The following is a 16,800-nucleotide window of genomic DNA, read 5'->3' on the forward strand; positions in this document are numbered from 1 at the left end:
TTAAATCTAAATACACTAAAACATACAGACGTTCAAACATCCATTCTTGTTTGACAACCATGATCTTCATCAGCAGTGAGGCACTTAGGAGCTGAAGATCTGTGTGAGATATCTCAGGCACTTGAGAAGATAGGCATTCAAGGGTTTGTCACTGCTTTGTTCTGCATCTATGGGCAAGAAACAGATAGAAAATTGCCACAAAAATACATTATTCTCAAGAAATGATCCATTCCAGATAAATCTACTTCTGTAGTACCATCTGAGAGGTAAAAATTAGAGGCTCTCCTATGATCAAACTGAATTTATTCCTACCTTTCCTGGCGGACACGAATGCCTCTTCAAGTTTCAGTCTGATGGAAGGACACTTCAAAGTAGCCTTTGCCTTTGTAAGAGGAGATGTGCAGGATTGGAAGATAAAGGGTAAGACAGTGTGCGTGAGATGACACTCACATTTAATTTGTCTTATAAAAATTATCATGAATATTAAGTTTCTTGTGTCACATCCTGTTGCTGCTTGACTCTAACAGTACCAAAATTTTTGGCCTTTTACTCACACAAAGCTATTGTATGCCTTCAGAAGACTTGAAATAACACACACAAATCATATAGACTACATTTATGATGCTTTTGCTTCCTTTTTGAAGCTTGAAAGCTCCAGTCACCATTTATTGTAAATGCATGGAAAAGAGCGACCAGTAAATTACTAAAAATTTCTCCTTTTGCATTCCAAGGAGGAAAGCCATATATGAAGATGAGTAAATTATCACAGAATTTTTATTTTTGGGTGAACTACATGTATTTTAAGTATCCCCCATTTTTCATAAACTATTTGCAAGAAGTTATTTTATCAATATATAATGACAGGATGCCTTTGAAGAAATGACAATACCTTTTGATTGTTGTGCAACAGAGCCCAGAGGGCAGAAGCTCCTATGGTACGTACATCTGATGAACTACTGCTCAAACAAGAGACCAGCAGCTCAACGGCTTTATCTGAAATAAAAAGGCATGTTGTATACTGTATATGTGTGTAACAATAGGCCACAGCATATTATTACTGATATTATCAGTAGTGTTTTTATACCGCTTTACACCATTTGGTGTGTGCATTCAAGTCATTTCAAATCAATGATCTTTTCCCCTTCACTTTCTAAAAAAAGCAGTTGGGTGGAAATGTCGGTTTGATGTGCAAAACTTTTATTATTCCATCGCGGTTGTTGTGACACATCCAAAGTTCAGAGTTTGGCTGTGTTGCTGTGAGAGTAAAACACCTGTGTGTGGTTGGCCACCTTTAGAAAGGTAGTCTTAAAGAAAAAGTTAGCCCAAAAATGAAAATTATCTCATTATTTACTCACCCTCCTGGCATCCCAGATGTGTATGACTTTCTTTCTTCTGCAGAAAGATTTTTAGAAGAATATCTCAGCTCTGTAGGTCCTCACATTGCAAGTGAATGGGTACCAAAATCCACATAAAGGCAGCATAAAAGTAATCCATATGACTCCAGTGGTTAAATCCATATCTTCAGACACTATATGATAGGTGAGGGTGAGAAACTGATACATTTTTAAGTTTTTTTTTTTTTTTTTCATAAATTCTCCTCCCTGCCCAGTAGAGGGTGATATGCACAAATAATGTGAATCACCAGAAACAGAAGAAGAATGGGAAAGTGAAAGTAAAAGTGGAGATTATCTGAGCAGGGAGGAGAATTTATAGTAAAGAAGGACTTAAATATTCATCTGTTTCTCACACACACCTATCACATCGCTTCTGAAGAAATTGATTTTACCACCAGAGTCATCTGGAGTACTTTTAGTATTTATGTGGTTTTTGGAGCTTCAAAATGTTGTCACACATTCACTTACATTACATGGACCTACAGAGTTGAGATATTCTTCAAAAAATCTTCATTTGTGTTCAGCAGATGAAAGAAAGTCATACACATCTTGGATGGCATGAGGGTGAGTAAATGATGAGAGAATTTTCATTTTTGGGTGGACTAACCCTTTAAATTCACCCAACCTCAAAAGTCTTGTATCTTCATTACACCCAGGGGTCCCACCCTTTTTGACCAATGACATTTCATGACTTATCCATGACCTTTCCATTTGTTTTCGATTACTGGATACAGATTTTTAAGTCATTTTGATTTAGACCCATTGGCGAATGATCTATTTGTGAACTGTTCTGTGAACTATTTTTACCTATTTGTTGACTCAAATGAACCATTCACTTATAAATCACTATGGTTTGTGACAAAGTTTTACTCTACACAAGGGCAGTATCCAGCCAATCAGATATTTTTAGTGTAGAGGAAACCAAGAAAATGTGTATTCACTATAGAAGGTCTACAAAGCACAATTAAGAAAATGCCATGTATCTTCAGGCTTTCCATGACCATGGGAACCCTCTGCACTTTTTGAACAATTGATTTCAAATGACTTGATTACTTGATAAGTTTTTTATTTTTTATTTATTTTTTTATCATTTTAAAGGTTGCACTCACAAAGAGCAATTTCTAGCTGATTAAATATTTTAAAGCTAAGCAAAACTTATATTCACTTCAGAGATATTCTGATAAGACTTTTCCATGACCTTTAAGATTTCATTAATTTTCATGACATTTTCAGGCCTGGAAATCAAAATGTTAAAATTCAAATGTAAAATTCATGTGTATAAATTAAACATAACAATTAATTACATTATTAACATTAGCATAACATGAAAGGTACCAGATTATAAACCGATATATTAATGAGGACAATGAATCAGACAATATTTGCCAAAATACTGCTGATAGCCATGCCCACAAGGTTGATTAGATACTGGCATTATCTACAACCACTGCAAAACCCTGCAACCCTAGTGCTCGTACCGTTGGCCAGGACTTTGGGCTTGTTAGAGGAGCAGAAGCAGATGTTGTGGAGAATAAGCAGGATGGTGGGTTTGCAGCTGGAGTGTTTGGACTGGGCCAGTTCCACCAGCAGCTCCAATGCTCCTCTCAGCCTGAGGATCATCTGCTGTCCATCCTCCCCGAAGGACACATTCAGCAGCAGCCTGAGCCAGAGTGACAGCAGCTCCACCGCCGGCCCACCACTCCGACCACTTGCCTTACGCATGGGGAGAGACAGGAAGTGCTGCAGGAAATTACTCTGGGGAGAGAGTGAGAAGGGGGTTGGGTTTAGATAATGCTTAATTTTCTTAATTAACAGTTCAAATATAATATAATTCCAGAGTATTATATTGCTAAACATTATTCATGATTCAAAAACCAGCCAGGAAAATGTTTAATATTCAGAATATTTAAATGTAGTTTTCCAATTCTCAACATTTTGAAATAGTATCTGTAATAAATAATATTAATTGTAATAGAATGTCCTGCATTTAGATGCAAGTCACTGTTGAGTTGAGTCACTGGCACTGTCACTGGCACATCTTACCCCATATCATCTGGCTCATTTTTCATCACAGCTACAATTTTGGGAAAAACATGCTTCATTAAATAATTAATGGCCAATATTTAGTCACATTTTTTAAATGGTGTTATACATTGGTTATTCACCAACACACCAACATACTGAATGTCATATACTTGGATATGTTTGCTGTGACATAAAATTACTTTTTCCTTCAACAAAGAAAACTGCCTTTGCCATGCAAAAAAAAACAAAAAACAATATGCACAATTTGCTAGATTAAAGGGGAGACACATCTTACCCCACTGTCTTTGACTCCACCTTTGCCATAAGAAATACGTTTTTCATAAACTCTAAGCTGGTTAGTTACCTTCTGCAGTACACCTTTGCAGTCTCTTGAGATGGCCAAGTTGGCCAACAATGAGAAAGCCAGACTCTGGATGCTGCTGTTGTCAGGGGCAACCTGTGAGGCCAGCTTCATCACCCCATGCATCAGTGAATTTGTGATCGTAGTCTTAGGAAGAACAGACTCAGCTGAGCCACCACTGCTGCTGTTACTACATAAAGCACTGCATGCTGAAACAGAATGGGGGCAAGAGAGAGAGAGAGAGAACATGATTTAGGAAAAAAAAGAGTGCTATATTCCATCTAAAACTTTTTTAAGCAGCATTTTTATAATTATTTTATAAGTATTATTAGGGCTGTCAATCGATTACAATTTTAAATTACACAATGTGCAGATTATTTAATCGAATCGCAAATCAATATTTACTTCGAAAGGCCCACAAATAAAGGTAATTTAGAATATAATTATTAAAATTACAAATACAATATATAATAAATATTATTATTCTGACAATTCAAATATAGACAAATAAAGTATTTAACAATGCAAAGTGTCTTCAAAAGTCAAAATATTGTTTATTTCCATATCATTTAACATAACTCTATTAATGGTCTACATCCCTTTTTTGTCCCACCACAGGCCCATTTACAATGAACTAGTGAGGGCAGAATACTGACTAAAAAGGGTGAAAAACACTGAAGAATTGGTGACCAGTAAAAGCACCTTAAATATTCAAGTTCCCATATACATTTATATAACGTTTAACCTAAAATCTTGATGTTGATAAAAAAGTAAATCACACTATGCATCAACTACCATCAACTAACACATCAAACAGACCCAAAATAGAACATGCAAACTTATTACAGTCTAGGTGTAAAAACGACATTATAAATGAGCATTTTGGAAACAAAACGAAAAGACTGCTGATATAAAACCACACACAACCCATTCTTTTTCTACTCTGCACTGATTGTGTAACATAATGAGCTTTGAAACTGTATGGAAACTGCATTGTGTCAAAGTGTGTATTTATTTTTATTTTTTTATGAAATAAGCATTTCCTTTATAGGTCTGACAATGCTGCATTAAGTAATGTTAAAACCACTCAAAGTCTCACTGCTGGGTTAGTAAAAATATATATATTTTTTTAAAGAGTATTATGTTTGCAAACAAATCATTTATCCTAGGTAGTGTGGATTGTTGAAAGAGCTCAGCAGAGTTTTTCTTGCTGATTACATCCAATATTTATCAGCCAGATGAAAGAATGAGGGTTGCGTGTTGCAGGTTAATGAGTTCTGTAATATACACTGGTGGCCAAAAGTTTGGAATAATGTACAGATTTTGCTGTTTCGGGAGGAAATTTGTACTTTAATTGACCAAAGTGGCAATCAGCTGATTTCAAAGTATAGGCAGAACATTACTGATGTAAAAAACAGCACCATCACTATTTGAAAAAAGTCATTTTTGATCAAATCTAGACAGGCCCCATTTCCAGCAGCCATCACTCCAACACCTTATCCTTGAGTAATCTGCTAAATTGCTAATTTGGTACTAGAAAATCACTTGCCATTATATAAAACACAGCTGAAAGCTATTTGGTTCATTTAATGAAGCTTAACATTGTCTTTGTGTTTGTTTTTGAGTTGCCACAGTATGCAATAGACTGGCATGTCTTAAGGTCAATATTAGGTAAAAAATGGCAAAAAAAGAAACAGCTTTCTCTAGAAACTTGTCAGTCAATCATTGTTTTGAGGAATGAAGGATATACAATGCTTGAAATTGCCAAAAAAGATTTCATACAAAGGTGTACACTACAGTCTTCAAAGACAAAGGACAACTGGCTCTAACAAGGACAGAAAGAGATGTGGAAGGACAGATGTACAACTAAACAAGAGGATAAGTACATCAGAGACTCTAGTTTGAGAAATAGATGCCTCACATGTCCTCAGCTGACAGCTTCATTTAATTCTACCCGCTCAACACCAGTTTCATTTACAAGAGTAAAGAGAAGACTCAGAGGTGCAAGCCACTTTTGAAACAGAAAAACAAAAATAAAAATGTCAGAGTGGGCAAAGAAACACAGACATTGGACAACAGATAATTGTGTGTGATGGATTTTAACTACATTGAGCTTTTGTGGGATCAGCTAGACTGTAAGGTGCATGAGAAGTGCCCGACAAGACCGCCACATCTCTGGCAAGTGCTACAGGAAGTGTGGGGTGAAATGTCACCTGAGTATCTGGACAAACTGACAGCTAGAATGCCAAGGATCTGCAATGCTCTCATTGCTGCACGTGGAGGATTTTTTTGATGAGAACTCTTTGAAGTAGTCCATTTTTTTTTTCAAATTGTAATAGTAATTTTTCCCGTTATCAATATCCTGACTATACATTGTGATCAGTTGAATGCCACTTTGGTGAATATAAGTACCAATTTCTTTCCATAAGAGCAAAATCTGTACATTATTCCAAACTTTGGCCGCAAGTGTAAGTGACACAGGGAAGAATATGGTGGGCAAAATGTGCTGTTTTACCCAAGGCCTGGCTCTATAATTAAAGTACCAACCTCATGAACTTTAAACAACACCTGCTGCGCATACAGACCTTGAGAATCACCACATCTGACAGCACAATATTGTAGCACAATGCTGTTAAACCATAGTGACAGCCCAACACATACACACAAAGATACAGGTGCATATAAGACAAAACACACAAACACACACATTTGTGCACCCACACACAGAGTTAAACATACAGACTGACATACGCCCATGAATTGCTGCTCTTTACAAGTGTGAAGACACAACCTATCCCAAAGCACTGCTTTTCATGAGCTCAGATATAAGACATAAATCATTGTGTTCAAGTAAATACACACAGACACAGTTATGTATAACAGTGGCTCTCCTTCCTTCACAAAATGCTTTCATAAATAACCGTCTCTCTCTTTAATACACACACACAAGCAGTTTTTGCCAATATTACCGTTTAAATTTCCATTTCAGTGCTTGAATAACCAATTTCTTCTAAGTTTTAGAGATGAAAATACACTTTACAGGTAAACTACTTTACCTGTTCAAAGTTTTTAATATGTAAATGTTGCATCATATTAAATATGCATACATTTTTAAATAGCAGTGATATAGTTCTCACAGAAAATTTTCCAACTTTTTAAAGGTTAAAAGTTTTAAAGGTTTAACAAAATAAATACTAAATGTAAACAAAGTCCATTTAAAGAAAGACAGGTCACTTGGCAACAATATCCTTAAAATCTACAGCTATTTTCTAGTTATACCTGTACATCTATTTGATTGGAGAAATACCAAAATCCAAAGAAAACTGTTGAGATAATGATCACATTTTTTTTTACTGGCCATTTTTTTATAACTTTTCAAAGTTTCATAGCTGAGGTTGCAAAATAGTCCAACCAAAATCATAATTTATGCTTGCAATACCTCCCTTTAACCCACTTGTTCCATCCTAGACATCCAGTAATCTGACAGCACACTGTTACTCTGACACAATTCCTTCTCTAACTGTCAGGCTCATGTCAACTTTGTATTTGGCACACAATGGCCCTTACTGTACTGCCACATGACTCATGGAGAGAGTTATAGTAAGCACGGAAACAAAGCTCATTCATTATCCAAGCACCCTGTCTGTCACTTTCTAATCGTCTTTCAGTCTCTTGTGCCCTTGCTCTCGCTCCCGTTTCTCCTTCTTTCACGCATACTAACCCGCTGTGCAGTTGGCTGTGTAAACACACAGCAGTTCCAGGGCAGCCGTCATGCTGGGGTCATCCAGCAAGATCCAGGGCCACAAGGCCATCAGTACCACCACCAGACGCAGCTCTGTGGCCACAACCTGTGAGACAGTTTAATTAATCAGTTTAATCTGCACAATATTAGTTTAAAAGAATAGTTCACCCAAAAAGAGAACATTTTGACATAATTTACTAATTGTCATGTTGTTCCACCCTTCTATTTTATTTTCTCTTTAAAACACACAAAAAAAGATATTAGGCAGAAAGTACAAGCTGGTCTTTTCCACTTAACAAAAGCAGATGCCAATTTATCCTGTCATAAAGCAACATAAAAGTATACAATTAGTACATACCACTCGTGCTACATAGTCCAAGTCTTCTAAAGTCATGCGATAGCCTTGCAAATTGGATAACCTTGGTAATTTAAGCTATTATTCACTGATAATCGTTCCCTTGGCCAGAGTTCTCAGTAGACTTGTAATAGACTGGTATGCTTGATTCGTATGAATTACCTTTATGATCCTTTTATGGTGCTTTTTTGTTCTTTTTGAAGATTAGAAGTATAATCACCATTCATTTTCCTTACATGGAAAACAGAAGCTTGGATATTCAATCTCCTTTTGTGTTTCATGAAGAAAGAAAATAATACGGGATTGGAACGACATGAGGGTGACTAATTTATTACATTTTTGGGTTAAACTTTAAGGCCTAGAGATGTAAAATACAAATGTGCTACTCAAATGTTCATGGAAAAGCTGTAAATTAGGCTATTTTATTGGTGAAATATTCATGCAACAACTTCATGTTTATTGACTTCCCATCTACTTCATAGAAATAATCACATGACTGATCGCTCTCATCTTGTTTGTTGTGCAGATTTTCTTGTAAAGACTGTGGTTTCTGCTTTAAACCCACAAGACCCCCGTGAACATGTCTGCAGTATGATGAATGTAACCAGTGAAATAATCAGCACAGGGAGGGTTATTAGAGCTGACGTACTTTACATTCATTATGTTGATAGAGGCAATTTCGCAGTATCTCTAGAATCATCTTAAGCTCTCTCATGCTGTTCTCCACCTGCTGACATAGAACAAAAAGAGAGCTGTTATAAAAAAAGATCATGCTGATACCGAAATATTTACACTGGTATGCAAGTCTGATTAGTATTCACATACATTTGTGTTTAAATTCATTGTTTTTATTACAAATATGAGATACAATTCATAATAACATTACATCATTCTTTACAGATCAGTTGTTCATGTAGCACAAAATAATTTACCCAAGTAGGGCATGGATTCCTGGATGAACAACCACTGTTTTTCTTGGAACAACATTCCTACTAACCAATCACTGCCCTACCTCTAAAATCAGAGGGCACTGATTGGTTGATCGGAATTGTTGTTTCAGGACCAACAAAGGATGCTGATCCAGGAATTCGTCCTGTTTTTAAACATCATGTAAAGCAGTTTGCATATTTTCAAATATGAATATATGAATAAATGTTTCATGACATTTTTAACCACAGTATATAATGGATTTTCACTAATGATCTGTAAAGTATTAACTGGAAATAACAAAGGAAGCAAAAGAATAGTGTTAAAGAATTAAGCTAGGTAAAAATGAAATGCTGCACCAGAGCTGCTTTGCTGTTGTCAACACACTCTGCATGTACTGTATACTGTATATGTAGAAAATCAATACAGTGCAGCAGTGGAAGAACTTTAATAAAGATTGTCACTGTACTTAAAGTTATAGTAAAGTGGTATCAGAATAAGGAGATGATTAAGTCAACTGAATCAGAGGAGCCCCAGTTTGGTCTTTTTTTTTTTCACATCTGTGACAACAGTGTGTCTTCCGTTTCACCCGCCTCTACCTCCCCCATCCATCAACTTCTCAACAAGTTTTCAGTGTTTCTGATGTTGAAGCTGGCTGTCATGTTGCGGGAACCCTCCATACCTTCCTCCTGTGAGCACGCTTGCTTGCTTTCACAGACCCCAGGTGAAGCTCTGCGTAAATGTTCTTCATGCGTTCCAGACAGCTGTCAATCACACCAGCTGAAGAGGGAAGAACAGATGAGTTTCTGTCTATGCACTCATCCATCACACAGTGACATCAAGCATTAGACAGAAGTTTGATGTCACACGGGACAGAAATGAATCAGTATATGTGTGATTTCCCCTTGGTCGTGGTAGTGGAGCAGTTATCTATTTAAGGGGCAATATTCTATTGACTAATAATGCTAGTCAAGGTTATCTGCACCAAAAAGAGTCATGATTTAGTTTTACTTGACTATTTTCCATCCTCTCTCCGATTCTGTTTTGGCTATTGTTCTTTTAAAGTGATAGTTCACCTAAAATTGGCAATTCAGTCTTTATTTACTCGCCCTTTTGTTGTTGCAAACCCTTATGACTTTCTTCTGAGATGTTAAGCAGAATGTTAACCTCAGTCACCATTCACTTTTATTGCAATGAATTAACAATTCTACCCAACATCTCCTTTTTGTGATCCACGGAACAAAGAAAGTCATATGGGTTTTCAACTGATGACAGAACTTTCCTTTTTGGGTGAACAGTCCCTTTAAAGGTACAGTACAAGGTACAAACCAAGAAGCTAAACATTTTACAGGTGTTGATATGTAAACATGGGCAGTCAAAGGTTAATGTTCTCTTGGTTGTAACGCCATAACCGGAACAGTTTCTGAATGAACAGTTTTTGCTAGTTCCTTAATGAACAGTTTTTGCTAGTTCCTTATTATCTGATTATGTAGAAAAACAATGAAGTGACTTTACCTTTACATGCATAACTCTGAGCACTGGGGCTGCAGGCTAAAAGAGACATTAGCGCTTTGGCCGTCACCTTTTTCAGAGGGTCTGGGAATGGAATCTTCTCATATCGCTGGATATTGATTTAAAAGAAAATATGTATTTGAGACATCATCAGTCAAGTGAATCATGTAGATTACAATATAAACCTGTCATTCTCAATTGGTTTTGCTTTAGGACCCAAACTTTATATTGTACATCACTGTACAGGCAATTTTGGAAATGCCTGAACAACAGTATTAGTCTGGTGAATATGACAAATGTCGTGCATGTCACGCATCCTGTCTATGTTGACAAGCCATGTGCCTAAATTGGCTACCAAGTGACATGAATTTGTGGCAAAATGCCATTGAGTTTGACGCACAGCCTTTATGGTGAATAAACAATGTGGCAAGTGTTTACTCCCATCTTTTAGAAAATTGATAAGCCCATTATTATTTATTTTTTTATCCTAACTATGCATGACTACATGATGAGTTGCATTTTATTGTTTGCATATAGTTGCATTATATTGTATTTATCCCCACTCTCCATGACTCAATTAGAACAGAGCTGTAACCCATATTCGGGTGGTGATCAACCAGTTGAGAACCAGTGATCTTAACTGCAGTCTGTGTTACCTCTAGCAGTAGTTCACACATGACCTCTCCTGGCTCAGAGGACAAGACTGCAGTTAAAGAGGACCTCGAGCTGGGCTGATCCTCTGTGTGGCCTCCTGATCTTCTCTTGGACTCCTCCGTGAAAAGCACACACAGAAACTGCATGGCTGAGGTGTAGATTGGAGATTCTGCACCCCAGTGCTCCAAACATACTTGGACAGTGTCTGAGCAGGGACAAACAAGGGCAGAGACTAAACGTAAAGAATTATAATATCTAGTTTTTGGAGCTTTGCTAAAACTCAGAGATGAGAAGATTCAAAAGATGCAAAACTTCACAACAAACAATTGTCACCAAGGGGGAACATCTGACGAAAAGTCTCTCCAAACTCACAGGCTTTGAAAACTGCTTCCAAAGCCTGGATACCTCCAGGCAAGTCAGCGAGTCTACTGCCCACCCACCTGTTCCAGCATTTTCTACCCCATCCATCAGATCTAAAGCAGACTGATTGTTCTCCCTGTCTCTGTCCCAGTCTGTCATATGCAGCAGGGACACTCATCCACACATACAGTCATAATGAGCTGGCCTCCCACTGCATCTGTCTCCAACTTTCTGTCTCCTCAGCTGTCTCTTTCTTACTCAATGTCTATACAACCTTCCCATCTCCCATCAAAACTCCTCAATTTCTCTTCTCATTTATTCCTCCTTCCCTTCGTACTTTCTTCATGTTTGCTATCAATTTCTCTTTACACTCTTCTTTCTTTCTGCCTTCCCTCTGTATTTGCCTGTCTCCACCCTTGTAGCCAATTTTGGTGCGTGCACTTGTGTGTGTCACCTGAAAAACGCTGCCAGTGCTTCCCCAGTGCCACAGCGACAGATGGGCCGACCGCAGCTTGATTCCTGTGCAACAGAGTAGCCAGGAGCATCAACACGTCCGCCCAGGTGTGAAGCACTGCACCCTGGGCCTGCACATCTGAGGACAACCAAAACAAGCACACATTCGTATAAAACTCACTTTTAGTTCATTTGAAGGTTCCGTTTGAATGATTTTTGAGGCTTACTGACTCGCTGAAAGCGTAAGTTCACCCAAAAATTAAACCTAAAACTGCTTAAACCCCTAAAACTTTAGTTCTGTGGAACACACACACACACACACACACAAAACATTCTGAAGAATGTACTGGTCGCTCTTTTCAATGCAATTAAAATGAATGGTGACTGAAGCTTTCAAGCTTACAAAGGACAGAAAAGCATGGAAAATCTTGTAAGAAGCACAGGAAATTTGTAAATGAATCGTTAAGAGTGGTTTGTGAACTGGATCAACATATTCCTTGCTACTTCTCACATAAACACGCCAAGGAGAGCAGCTGTAGGGTGGATATCAAGATTAACAGTCAATGACTACTTAAATTCGGTCTGTTCCTCTGGCTTCAGAAGACATGGAATATATCAGTCAAATAGACCACTTTTATGATACTTTTATTGTGCTTTTGTATCCTTTTTTAAGCTAAAAAACTCCAGTCCCCATTCACTGTGACTGCATCTAAAAAAAAAAAAAAAAGGACCAGAACATTCTTCAAAATGTGCTCGACAAAAGAGGAAATAATACGGCTTGGAAAACACAAGTGTGAGTAAATTATTATTTAATTTTCATTTGTGGGTAAACTGTTCCTTGGGTTGCCAGTTGTGTTAGTGGATACCCAAGTCATTGACAGGCAGCGTGAGGATGGAAATGAGGTTATTCAGCAGGGGTTTGAAGAGCTCTCGCTGGAATGGTAGATCCTCACTGTGCATTGCAGCTGATTGCAAGAGCTTGCACAAACTCTGCACATAATACACACTAGTCAGCACCTGAGGGAGAAACAAATGCATTGGGTTGTGGGGGGTGGAGAGAAAGAAAGAGTGTTAATGAGCACCAAAATTACTAATCAAGAAAAACACAAACAGAGCACCTTGGTTTCACAAACCCTCAAAACCATCATACTATTCTACCTGAAGTAGTTGAATACGAGGGCAGTACATTTACAGATAAGAGTTTGTGTGTACAATAAATAAGAATGCACCTGGTGTCTAGCATCTTCCATAGCAGCTGAGAGAAAAGGTGTCCTCAACTCATTCACACACTGAACTATGACTGCTGCATCCACCACACTGAAACACAAAACCAACAGGAAGTCAAGCAGCCCAACTCAGAGAAATTACATAAACTGTATTGAATGTAACATTCAAGTACAAACCAGACAAAAATGTGACATACTATGGATAAAATGTAAAAATGTAAAATGTTAAGGTTCAAAGTAGCATGTAACCCAATAACTCAAACATGGTGTGAATATTATGCCAGATTCTGTTTGACCATAGAGGTAACAGGCCTCAATAATAAGATGGCTTAATGGCCCGGGTCCAGTTTGCGAGAGCTTCGGGTCAGTTAAAAGAACTGTCACTAATATGTACAAGTGTTATTCTTCCTTACAAACATAGACATTTGGGTTTCTTTTATTTCTGTACTTTGCTGTTGTGAATTCTGCTGATGTAAATAGTTCACCAAGGTAACATGGTAAGTATAAAGCTGCTTGACATAGCTAGTAACATTATGAAGCTAATTATCAGCTAGGGTCAGTTAAATGGTTTAAAAATAATAAACAAATGGCAGCCAGGATGTGTTTGCGTTAAAGTGTTGTTAGCTAAACCAAGAGAATATTTTTATTTTGTGCATGTACATGTGTATGAAAATGAGGTGAGAAGAGTATCCTGGTCAGCAATATGTGATACATTATGTGCAATACATGCAAAAGGCTTAGAAAATCTTTTAGATAGATTCACTAATGTCAGCATAATGGCTCCAAAAAATATAAATAATGCCAGAATGTTGAAATGGGGAAGGAATATCTGTTTTAGTCTGTGTGCAAGTGTCTCTCTAACCTGACCATGCTCTCCAATATTTGGTTCTGTTTAAGAGCCGATAGACTAAACTCAGGAAGCACAGCCAGCAGGTTGTCCAGTAGGCCGCAAACAGCTAGCAACAGGTGTGGGGTTGCTGTGGCAACAGGCTCAGCCCTCCCCACTAGGTGGGACTCTTGAGAGAGGGCGGAGTCTGAGCTGTCTGTGTCACTCTGACCTACAGGACAAACAAAGTAGAGCAGAAAGACTCAAATCAGTGAAGACTGAAAGACATTCCACTCAACTTCAGTTAGCAGAAAATTGTCCAGTATTTTTTTGCAATCATACCCTGAGCAGTGAGTCTGTTGACTGGAATGTCCAGGATTGCAGAAGAGGTCGGAAATGGAGAATGAGTCCCACTAGAGCTACCTGACGTTATCTGAAACACAAAAAAGGACCACAGATATTCGAACAATCTGAAAACAACACAGACAGACAATACCCAAAAACTCTTTACATACTCGAGGTGCTGAGAGATGTTAATTAATTACTTATTAGTCAATGGTTGATTATTCACTGGTTACTGAAGAACTGTAGCACAAACCATATATATGTTCTGAAAATAAAAGCTATTTTATTTCTGTTGTACTGTAAATATTTAGTGTAGTGATAGACATATATATGAAACTAAAGTGTTAGCATTACCATTGTGCAGTTCTGAAATCAAATGTATACAAATGTACAGTATATTGTCTGCTTTTAAATATGCTGGAGTGAACTTTGAGTAAACATTGTTTTTTTTTTAAATATGTTTATAATATGTCTAAATTTCATTATACTGTATATAGGGGCATAATAATGTCCATCAACCACCCTAATCTTTAGATACAATATCTGCATCGACCATCAATTCCTATATCTACTGACCAGAGTGCTGGAGGTGGATATGGATCCTGAGCCCTGACTTTGGTTTAGAGGAGCGAGCATCCCTCTCCAGTGCTTCAAAGAATCATTCAGATCTGTGTCTATAGAAATACACACACACACACACACACACACACACACACACACACAAATACACAAACTATGATTCAACATCTACAGCTAAAACAGCAATATTTACCACACATTTATATGCACTGGAGTAATTAATAGATCTAACAGCTTACTTTTACTTTAAATTCTGTTCTGATAATTGCAAACAAGTGAATCCCAATTGCAAACATTTAAAATATGCAGCAGCACACCACCCACAGTCAGTCTCAGTAACACAGAAGCATTAATAATGCGTATAAACATATGGGGACCACCGAGTCAGACATCTACTAATAGCTGCCAGTGCTCTGGGCGCCTGGACACCATACCCTGGGTGACATTGGCTAGTGGTGGAAGGGGGCTGAGAGTGAAGGCTTGTCTGCCCGTGTAACAGCACTTCACCATCTGGGCAATGCTCTCAAAAAACTGGCAGTGGTACAACAGAGCCTGCAGGGCAGGAAGCCCAACCAGACACAAGCCTGAATCCTCGTCATGGACACAGGGACTCTGGGAGGGACAGGAGAAAGAAAAAGAATGAAAGAAATGGAAAAATGTGGGAGTACAGGGGAAAAAAGAGATAATACTTCAGGAACCACAACCCTCAGAAATCAATATAGACTTATTTGTTATGTCTACAGAGCTTTTAAGACTGCCTGTTATTGATATTAAATTCTGAAGGTTTAGTCTGTTCTCTTGTAAACATACCTGCCAGGCACCCTCTTTGGCCTCTTCTGCATTTGCAGGCATTGGCATCACAAGTAGGTTTTGCAATATAAACGCTGCCTGTGGAGAGGGGAAACATAAAAGTCAGCAACACTGCCACCTTGTTGCAAATGAATGTAAATGCATACTGGCTGGATTCTCTGTGGAATTGCATCAGATGTAATGGAACTTCCTCTGTCTGATGAAACTAAGGAATAGTTATAAGGTTTTAAATAATCTTGATTATTGATTAATCTGTCAATTATTTCTTCGATCAATCAGACAAAAAGCCTAATTTTATGTACTGCATTTTATTGTAGGCAGAAAAGGATTAAAATGTAAATTTGACATAAATTGCATTTAGATTTTCACATTAATCAAAACAAAACAGACATGACTTGGATTGTGCATTTTCCTGCTGTAGCCAGCTCTGTGCACACCATCACTTTTCAGATGCATTTTGTCATACAAATGTGTTTATCGCTATTTTAAAGTGATGTCACTGAATAAGGTTCTATGTGCACAGCACACATATCTAACTAATCAACAATGATTCACAGATCAGACGGAATGGGTAATTAAAGGGTTGGTTCACTCAAAAATTACAGTCATCATTCATCATTTAACACAAAAGATGATGTTAGGCAGAATGATAGACAGCATCAGTCACCATTAACTTTCTTTGCATCTTTTTTTCAATATATTGAAAGTGAATGGTGACTTTTTGTGTTGCACAGAAGAAGAAAAAAAACGTGTGTATGGAAGGAACAACATAAGGGTGAGCAAACCATGACAAAACCTTTACTTTTGGGTGAACACATTTCACACCCTCTTATGTCTAATATTTTTACATTATGTATCAAGATCTCCATTCTGCAGGGCTGTGGAGCCACAGATAGACTTTTCAGGCCAGTATGTCTGTTTGACTACAGCTGGATGGACTCACCTCCCTGCGCACCATACTGCACTCCCGTTTCTCCAGCAGGATGTTGAGTACCGTGGCCCACAGGCCGCCCGAAATGTTCTGGCAACTCTCTGACAACGCCACACATCCTCTCTCCAGCGAACTAAGAGCTGCACCCACAGCCAGGCTGGCACAGCGTACCTACGGCCAGATAAATACACACACACAAACACTTGCTTAGACTCAGCACATGTGCTTGGCAGTGCTAAATGCCATGGGCTCTTTGGCAGGCAATTTTGGCACAGATTTGTGATCGTCATTCCCATTATT

General features: G+C 37.9%; 1 protein-coding gene across 1 annotated transcript in view; it reads right to left on the reverse strand.

Moving 5' to 3' along the window:
- rttn (rotatin) overlaps positions 1-16,800 on the reverse strand; it is a 59,875-nt gene that overhangs the window by 335 nt on the left and 42,740 nt on the right. The window contains exons 31-49 of the mRNA XM_051686926.1: positions 16,513-16,671; positions 15,570-15,647; positions 15,194-15,371; positions 14,757-14,854; positions 14,178-14,268; positions 13,872-14,067; positions 13,013-13,100; positions 12,650-12,800; positions 11,785-11,922; positions 10,973-11,175; positions 10,320-10,425; positions 9,487-9,584; positions 8,527-8,607; positions 7,502-7,628; positions 3,784-3,989; positions 2,873-3,149; positions 890-993; positions 313-382; positions 43-167 (exon numbers count right to left, since the gene is read on the reverse strand). Coding sequence (XP_051542886.1) covers positions 85-167; positions 313-382; positions 890-993; positions 2,873-3,149; positions 3,784-3,989; positions 7,502-7,628; positions 8,527-8,607; positions 9,487-9,584; positions 10,320-10,425; positions 10,973-11,175; positions 11,785-11,922; positions 12,650-12,800; positions 13,013-13,100; positions 13,872-14,067; positions 14,178-14,268; positions 14,757-14,854; positions 15,194-15,371; positions 15,570-15,647; positions 16,513-16,671 — 2,532 coding nt within the window. The 3' untranslated portion in view covers positions 43-84. The remainder of the gene's footprint in view (positions 1-42; positions 168-312; positions 383-889; positions 994-2,872; positions 3,150-3,783; positions 3,990-7,501; positions 7,629-8,526; positions 8,608-9,486; positions 9,585-10,319; positions 10,426-10,972; positions 11,176-11,784; positions 11,923-12,649; positions 12,801-13,012; positions 13,101-13,871; positions 14,068-14,177; positions 14,269-14,756; positions 14,855-15,193; positions 15,372-15,569; positions 15,648-16,512; positions 16,672-16,800) is intronic.

This window comes from Myxocyprinus asiaticus, chromosome 44 (genome assembly GCF_019703515.2).
Source record: "Myxocyprinus asiaticus isolate MX2 ecotype Aquarium Trade chromosome 44, UBuf_Myxa_2, whole genome shotgun sequence".
Classification (NCBI taxonomy): Eukaryota; Metazoa; Chordata; class Actinopteri; order Cypriniformes; family Catostomidae; genus Myxocyprinus; species Myxocyprinus asiaticus.